Below are 8905 nucleotides of genomic sequence, written 5' to 3'. Positions count from 1 at the left end.
TCCTTCCTTCCTTCCTTCCTTCCTTCCTTCCTTCCTTCCTTCCTTCCATCCATCATTCAGTCACTAAACCCTTGTTCTGGGCAGACCCCATGCTGAGGACTCAGTCTGATGGGGGAGACAGACCATGCCAGACAGTGACAACCTGGTATCACTGTGGCATACAAATGGAGGTTACTTCGCTGTGTTTTGTCACTGAGTGGGGCAGTAGAGCTGGGACATGGGCCTGAAGAATGAATGCAGACATGTGTCTTCCAGCCAGGAGGGCCCCATCTGTGGGGCCAGATGAAGGACGTCACGTGGGGAAACAAAGTGCTTGTGGGAGAGAATACTCAGGGTCCGGGGCCTAAGAGGTAGGCTTTCTTGATTCACAGGACTCCCCAGAGGCGCACTTGGGGACCAGGCCTTTGGGTTACATGAGCCTATGGGGTTCGGGCACTCCTAGAGAAGTCCTTGGTCTGCATAAGCTGTAAGAGGCTACAGAGAGTGCTGGTTACGCCCGTGGGCTCTGGACTTCGATCGGGGTTCAAATCCTTATGCTAACTCTTATCAACTGCATGACTTTGGACAAATGACTCTTTGCCTCCAGTTTTCCTCTGTAGGAGAATGATAATGGTAGTATCTTCCTCCTAGGATGAGGCCCAAATGTGGTACCGTATCTGAGGTGCTTGCACAGGGCTGGGTGTGCCCAAAAAGCTACGACAGTGACGGTGGCCATGAGAGGGATGGACGGTCACGAGCCACCTCAACAGTCTCTGGGTCTCATTCTCCCCACCTGTGTCTCCAGCTCATTGGCTCCCACAGTACGGTCCCTGGACCAGCAGCATCAGCATCCCTTGGGATCTTATCAGAAATGCAGATTCTTGGGCTCTCCGGGAGGTTTTGCTTTCAGCAGTCTGAATGTTAAAACGCCCTCTGTGTGATTCTGATGCAGGCTGAAGTTTGGGGACCACCGACCTCACTCTCAGTTAAGACCTGCTCTCTACCCACCTTTCCAGGACTGTGACTCATCCAGGGGTGTGGTGTGTTTCCCATGTTTAGGGCCCTAGTCTGGGGGCTGATGGGGAGAGGGCACAGAGATGAGTAAGATGTGGTGTCAGCCCTCACGGGGCTTCCAGGATGGTCGAGAAGGGGAGGCAGATACCATGGAAATGTTCACTGGAGCCACAGACCGAACAGAGCTGCCGAAGAGACACGAGTCAGTTCTGTACTAAAGAGCAGAGAGGAGAGAGACCTTTGTGGGCTGCAGAGCCCTCTGCAGAAAGGTCTGGCTCTCTGTGGCTTGTTCCTGACAGTATACTGATTCAGCCTTGCTGGGAGTCCTCTTGTAAGTCTCACTGAAGCCTCTCTTACTTTGTGCTTTGCTGTGGGGTGAGATGGACTGGGCTCTAGGCTTGAGGTTAGGAATAGTGATTCTAGACAACTTCCTCATGGACTTTGGGTGGCTCACTTGTCATCCTTGGGCTTCAGTGTACCCCTCTGTAAGATAGGGGGAACTAGACTGAGTCCAGTGAGTCTGAGACATTGGGGGCCACTGGCGAGCGGGTAGGCTGGGGACCGGAAGCTCTCTGGGTTTCATTCCCCCCCTCTGTACCATGTGGCCCTGAAATTGCCCTGCTTGGATGCCATGTGATGAGCTGTCCCTTCTCTGGGCTGGTTTTCTTACCAGTCCAGGGAGGTCTCATGATTCTGTCCTGTTCACGTCACATGGCTTTTATCATGTGGAACACGTTCTTCATTCTTAGAGGCTTCCTGATACCTCAGCCCAGTTGCCTGGCATTCGAGGCCCTCCTCGACAGATTCCCAGCTTTTTTTCTGCAAGATGAGGATCCTGTTCTGTTCCTGTTAGGCCTTCCATCTCACCCCTCTTTTCAGACTATCCGGACCCATTCAGTGTTCAGGCCAGAAAGCACCACCTCCTCCAGGAAGCCTCCTAGATTGCCCCAGCCCTCAGGGCCATCCTTGGACCATCTTGCTGTCTTTATAGTGTGACTTTAATTTCTCATTCGTTAATACCGAACTGCTGACAGACCCCTAAGCTCTTCGAGGGAAAGGCTTAAGTTCACAGGGATGGACATGAGAGCCCTTGACTCCTAGAGCAGGGAGGCTTGGAGACAAGAGGGAACTTGTTCAGAGGCACACAGCACATTAGTGAGAGAACTTGGCCCAGAGTCCAGGTGTCTTAGGCCCAGGGGGAGACATCAGTAGGTGTGTGGGGAGTGAGCTCGAGGCAATGAAGGGCAGAGGCCTCAGACTGGGCTGACCTGTGTTCCACCATGGCTCTGCACTCAATAGCTGTGCCACCTAGGACCATGTCATGTGCCCTCCCCAAGGGACCTCCCGGTGGGTTGGAGTGAGGACAGCACTAGGCCTTGGACACAGCAGGTGCTCGGTTATCATGAGGTGCTCATTATTACTTCTGATCCATTTGTCTACCCCAGCTCCCCTGCCTGGCTCTCCCCTGCCTTCTTCTCTTAACCACTAAGGACTTTATTTTATTGGCCCATCATGAAAAGTCCAAGTGTCAGTGTCAAGGCCTCCTCGTGAAGCCTCTTGCAGAAGTGAGAGGGACAAGGGAGAAATTTGGGTGGTCTCTCAGTTGGTGGTGGCTACAGAGGGCCTGGGCTGGGTGCCCATGGGGCTGAAGCCTGTGGAGCTCATGAGGTGGAATTTGGCAGAGGTCACTTTAAGAAGTCACACTGCTTATTTTAAGGAAGGAGGGGGTGCGCCCTGTCCCTGGCCAGTAGCTACACTGGGCTGCTCTTGGGGGCAGCACTCCTGAGGGTGAAGAGGCCTAGCAGGTGGGTCTGATGTCTCTCTGGGAGGCTGCTGGACGCTCCCTGGCTTCCTGCCACCTCCAGCCTGACCCCTTGTGGACGGATGGGAGCCTGGTGACCGGTGGGCCAGTCTAACTGGCTGGGGCGGGTGGGGCGGGGACTCCGGGCCCCTGGGAGGGACCCCGGAGCCAAGAGGCCCTGTGAGCAGGATGTCAGGGGCTGGAAGTGGGGGTGACTAAGTTTGGCTGTGGCTGGAAGTAAAGCGAGTGTCCCGCTAGGTGCCCAGTGGGCAGCCACAGGGCCCCCTGACGTGGCCAGGGCCCAGTTGGCAGCCGCTCTCCTTCCGCTCTGCCAGGCAGGCACAGGAGCCTCGGAGGGGGGTGCTCCGGGCGGGGGGGGGCAGAGGGCAGTGTGAGGAGAGGCAGGGCTGGGTGATAACAGCTGGGCTCAGGAGGGGCGGGAGCTCGGGAGGAGGGGCGCGAGGAGAGGCTGACCGGCTTCATTTGGAGTCGGAGCCTGGCCCTGGCTCAGGTGACCAGCGTCTCTCTCAGAGGGTGCCACCGACCGTGCCACCGGCTAGTGGGGTCTGGGCCGCAATGATCCAGAATGTCGGAAATCACCTGCGAAGGGTATGCAGGGTGGGCGGGGGGGGGGGGGGGGGCTGATGGGGGGCCAGGGGGGGGGGGGGGAGGGGGCTGCAGGCTGGGGATCCTGAAAGAGAATTGAAGTTTCCGTTTTAAGTCAGAAGTTCTCCATCTTCGCTCTCATTTTCCACGGGCCATTTTCTAGCTCTCCTTGGAAGGAGAAACTGCAGAACTCCTAGGCTGGTTTATTAGAGGTAACAATCCCCAGACAAGGCCCAGGGGCCGTGCTGAGGGGAAGTTCTCTGCGTCTGGAATTCTATTCCGGGGTGTGTGTCTCTCCCAGCCGAGGCCTGTGTGTGCTTCTGCCGGACGTCTGCGCTCCGTGCCTCTGTGGCGTGCTGGAGTTCAGGGCTCCAAGGCCCGGAGGCCACTAGAAGTTACAGGGCTGGGTGGGGAGGGGGTCGGAGTGGGTGAGGGAGGGTGTGGCAGCCCGCGATTCTCGGGGACAATGACCTCTTTCAGAGAGCAAGCTCAGGACCAGGCGTGGGCTCTTGGACAGGTGTCCTGCTAGGTGGCCTTGCAGTGCACGTTTCCCTGGAATGTCTTACCAGGGACTTTGGAGCTGAGATTAGATGTTGAGGCATGGGACAGAGCCAAGTGCTCATCACCGCCTGGCAGGGGCCTTTGATCTGGTGAACGGGAGAAGGGTGCAGGACAGACTGGCAGAGGTTGTGCTGGGCGCAGAGTGGGTGTCCTCTGAGGACGTTCTCAGGAAAAGCCTTTTTAAAGGGGGCGGGGGCAAATAAATCTCTTACCTATCCCCTCCCTCCATCTGCATGACCAGCGCTCAACTCAGACCTCAGCGCCCTCCCCCGTCCAGGGCACCTTCTCCCTGCTTCCCCGATTCCACATCCAGCCCCTCCCATCCCCTTCCACTGGAGGGTTGCTTCTAATAGGTAAATGTGACCATCCCGCACCTGCTGAGCTGGCTGCCTTCAGTATAGCCTTCCTGTTCCTTACCCGATTCAAAAGGCTCTTGGTAATCTGCTTCGGCCTGCCTCTCCCTCCTCATTCCACCTTCCCCACCCCGATAGATTCAGCCATACTGAACCGCTTGCCACTGCCTCAGTATACCACCTTTGTTCTCTCCTCTGTGCTGTGGTCCCTACTGTGCTTTTTGCTCGGGTGGCCCCTAGCCTCCCCCCGGTCCTCCTGGAAAGTTACCGCTGAGCCTTCAGATCTCAGCTCAGATGCTGGACTCCTCCAGAAAGCCTTCCCAGATTTCTCAGGGCACAGGGAGCCTCTGTGTTAGTTCCTTCTCACACTGGATTGTGTGGTGCACTTGCATGTCCATCCCTCCCACCAGCCAGTGAGTTCCACAAGCCTGCTGTCAGTGTGCCCAGCAGAGGGCTGGGCATGGTCAGAGCTCCAGACAGTGTCTAATGAATGCATGGGCACAGGCAACTTCTCAGTGAGGCCGAGGGTGGGATCTGAGCAGCAGGACCTCTTGCCCCCCATCTCCTGAGCTTGGAGCAGATAGCATTTTCCAGGTGGGGCTGTGTCTTCTCCTGTGCCTTCCATGATTTTTTTTCCCATTGATCCCCATCAATAATTGGGGGAGAAGGCAGTGGAGGAAGGATGTATCCTTATCATCATTTTACAGAGATAACAACATCGTAGTCGCAAATCTGTATATAGTGCTGACCATGCTACGCACTGCACCAAATGCTTTGTATATATAAATTCGTTCAGTTCTCTATGAGGTAGGTAAAGTTATCATCCCCATATCCAAGATGAGGAAACTGAGGCTCAGAGGGGTTGAGGACTTGCCCAGGCTCAGGATCACACTGGCAGGAAGTGGCAGAGCTGGGATTTGAACTCAGGCAATCTGGCTCCCAAGTCTGAGCTCTTAGGAAACTTGAGGCTCAGCCCTGTGAAAGCCAAGTGAGACTCCAGCCCACATGTTTCGAGTCTGAGCCCACAACGCATTTTGCTTCCCTACACTCTCCCACCCACTCTCCTGAGTCTGGGAGCGGGGGTAGGTGTGGGGGTGGAATTGGGCCCATGAGGTGACATGGGTGACCTCATGCCGGCTGAGAACACTCTAGCCTTGATTGCCACCTATGGACCATTGCCTGCATGGCAGATCTCCTTGGATGCCCCCATTTGCTCCCAAATTCCCTTAGTTCCCCAATGATACGGGACAGTTTGGGATGGTTTTCTGAGTTGCAACCAAAGCTGTTTTTAATGAAAAGCAAGCAAATAAAAAACCCCACCAAACTCTCTTCACGGAGGACACAGAAAGCCAGGTTAACTGGGAATAGAAGGGGGCTCTCAGATAACCCACAGCCCTGCTTCCCAGAGTTTGGGGGCCCTTGTCAGTATCCCGTGACACTGCAGATGGCGAACGTTTCGGAGTTAGGTGGTTCTGGCTCTTCCCTGCCCCTGGGCACCCATCAAGGCCTCGGAACACATGAATGAGTTGAGGGAGGTGGTAAGCCTGCCAAGTTGAGGGAGCGAGGTGTGTGTGTGTGTGTTGGGGGAGGGCACTGATTCCCTGTCTGCGTCGCGGGTGGGTGCTGGAAAGGTCCTGCTGTCCCGTCTCAGTCCTTGCCTCTCTGTGGAGACCCTCCCCTCCCCCACCCAAGTCTGTACTGGGCCCTGAGTCCCACACTTCTGGGCTGGTGAGGACCCACTGGTACCCTACTGGGAGACTGGGAACCTCTGCTCAGCCTCAGTGTTAGCCGGGTCAAGGTCACCTCCTGGGAACTTTACTTACTCTGGGAAAGCTGATGGGGCTGTCGACCCCAGCTCCCCCGAGAAGCCCCGCAACCCTGCAATGTCGCCGACAGGGAGGTGGGAGGGTCAGAAACAGCTGCGGGCATCTGCGCACGCGCTTGTGCAGCCATGGACGTACATGCTCCTCCCCACTCATGGTGGAGGGCTCGCTGCTTCGCCTTGAACCTGTGGACAGCTGGAGGTTCTCCCTAGCCCAGCTCCCTGGCCTCATGAAGGGTCTAGTTCAGACTGTGAGGAGGTTTCAGGCACTGTGTTTGCCCCCTCCCCGGATTAGAATCTTATCTTCACCCCGTTGCTGTAACCTTGGGCCAGGTGCTCCCCCTCTCTGAGTGTTCTCTGAGGTCCCCACCAGCTTTGACATCCTGGGGGCCTGGACTTTTGTGAAGGGTTTGTGCATCATCTTGAGGTTGGTCCTGACTGCGAAAGGCAGGGGCCTGTCTGCCTTGAGAACCCCGCTGTGAGGAAGAGGAGGGGAGACCCACAGGAATAAAACAACCTGCCTATCATATAGTATGAGTGCAAAAACTACTGAATGAATGAGTGACTGTGGGAGCTCGGAAGGGTGCTGAAGTAGTCCCAGAGGGCTTCCTGGAGAAAGAGGCAAGACTCAGGCACTTAGCTTCAGCCTGTTCAGGAACCCCATATGAACCCTGGTCTCAGCCATGGACAGACACCCTTAGTGTTTGTAGTCTGTCTGAAGGACTCTTCTTCATCTTTCAAAACCCAGCTCAGCCATCATTTCCCATTCCCATCTGCATCCTGCCTGCCCCCAGAATGAATGGTGTCTCCTCAGGATATTGTACTGATTTCAATTCTTCCCTGCCCAGGGATTAGCCTGTGGCAGGTACTGAGTACTCTGTGATGAACCCAGGCTGTTGTGTGGAGCTGACAGCTAATGAAGGAGACACAGTGAGAAAGTAATCGAGTAAATATAGGATCCGAATCTGTGCCAAGCCCCACGAACAGTAATAACAATAAGAGTAAATGCCACGTAGGTGCTCCCTGTGTGCCAAGCATGCATTAACTCATTTAGCCTTTATAACAACGCTATGAAGTAGATAACCTTACTATGCCCGTGTTGAAGATGAACCTGAGATACAGAGGTTAAGTAACTTGCCCAAGGTTACACAGCTATTAGCCTCAGATTGCAGGAGAACAGGGGACTGTGAGAGAATAACGGGAGAGGTCAAGGGAGGGCTCTCTGAGCCAGTGACAACTGAGCAGAAACCTAGCAGTTGAGAAGGAGACAGCCAGAGGAAGGCCTGGAAGGGTATTCTAGGCAGAAGGAACAGCATTCATTGGCAGGCTCCAAGGTGGGGGGGGCTTGGTGCCTCTGAGCTACTGAGTGGAGGCTGGTGTGGCTTGGACAGGATCGAGTGAGGGCAGAGCAGGTGGGAGGGCCTGAGACAAGGCTGCAGTAGGCTGGGGGTCTGGGCCTTGCAGGCAGGGTTTGGGCTTTGGAGTGCTAGGGGTTGTATTGTCCTGCCCACCAGACTGTGTGGTACTTGGGGATGCTCTGGTCCCCAGGCTTAGTGCCAAGGTACATAGTCCCTGCACACTGTGCTCAGAGAAGCTCAGAGACCTAGGGAGACACATCATCATGGTTCCCGTTTGTATGGCCAGCACCACAAAGGTCCTGGCCACCTTCCCACCCACTCCCTGACCCCTCACAACAGGCAGGTGGGTGATAGGCTCAGGCCCCTGGTACAAACGAGGCACGGAGAAGTGAGATGATGTGCCCGGGCTTGTACAGCTGGTGAGAGACTTAGAATCCTTACCTGCCAGGCTGAGACCCCTTTCCCAGTGCCTGTCCTGGCCAGGGAAACATCGGGAACCTCTGCACATCCAGAGAGTGGTCTCACTGTCACCCTCAGACCCACCCCATCACAGCCTCCTAGCCCACCTGACAATGCAGATTCAGGGCCGATCACCTGCCCCCCTGCCTCGCACATACCGGGGGCTAGCGGAGGCTGCACCCCTGCCCTTCACCTGTGTTGGGTCCAGGCTGGGCCAAGCCGGCCTCCCCAGCACCTCTGCACAGCTGCTCATGAGTCTAGAGACCTGCCTTACAGACACTAACTCACTTGACCCTGTAGGCCTTAGTTTCCTCCTCTGTGAACCCGGGCTGTTCCTGTGGATCTTGCTAGATCACAGGCAAGCTTAATGACTTTGGAGGAGTGCGGAGCTTGGCACACAATTGACCATGGTAGATATGGGTCCTTCTCTTTTCATTTCATCCGGACTTCTGTTTCCTCAGTGTTTCAGAGACAGGGTCGGTTGGTTGGATGAGGTGGTAAAAACTAACTCGTCGAGTACCTGCTGGTGTGAGGCGTACTTCAGCTTCCTGGTGGCTCTGCTACTGGGTATGCGTCTGGCTTTGCATATAAGAAAATGAACGCTCTAGCCTCGAGCCACTTCGAGCTGGTTAGAGAATTCAAAGTCTTGTCTGGGCCCAAGCTACAGCTGGGAGGGGGCCCTGGTGCCATGACTCTTCTAGATGTCCTGGGCCGACCTGGCTAAGCAGAGGAACTGACCCCTCTGCCTTGTGCCTCTCCTGTCCTGTGCCTCCAGGGACAGATGGTGCCGCCGGCTGGAAGCTCCTGCCACTCTCCAGGAGCAGCCTCCCTGCGTGGAGGAGGTGGTATCGGGGCAGGAGGGAAAGGACCAGAGTCTGGCACTTTGGGGACACTAGGATGAGTCAGACTGGACCTGTCCTCAGGTGTCCCCAGGCTGATGTGGAGACAGAGA

At 55.8% G+C, this 8905-nt stretch overlaps 1 protein-coding gene across 1 annotated transcript in view; it reads left to right on the top strand.

Annotated features, from left to right (window-relative positions):
- Nucleotides 1-3294: 3294 nt before the first annotated feature.
- ACOT11 (acyl-CoA thioesterase 11) overlaps nucleotides 3295-8905 on the top strand; it is a 42454-nt gene continuing 36843 nt past the window's right edge. The window contains exon 1 of the mRNA XM_035018473.1: nucleotides 3295-3403. Coding sequence (XP_034874364.1) covers nucleotides 3371-3403 — 33 coding nt within the window. The 5' untranslated portion in view covers nucleotides 3295-3370. The remainder of the gene's footprint in view (nucleotides 3404-8905) is intronic.

This window comes from Mirounga leonina, unplaced genomic scaffold (assembly GCF_011800145.1).
Source record: "Mirounga leonina isolate KUSES-001 unplaced genomic scaffold, KU_Mleo_1.0 Mir_173, whole genome shotgun sequence".
Taxonomy (NCBI): Eukaryota; Metazoa; Chordata; class Mammalia; order Carnivora; family Phocidae; genus Mirounga; species Mirounga leonina.
Note: the sequence above shows the minus strand (reverse complement) of the source record. Positions and strands in the feature narration are given on the sequence as shown.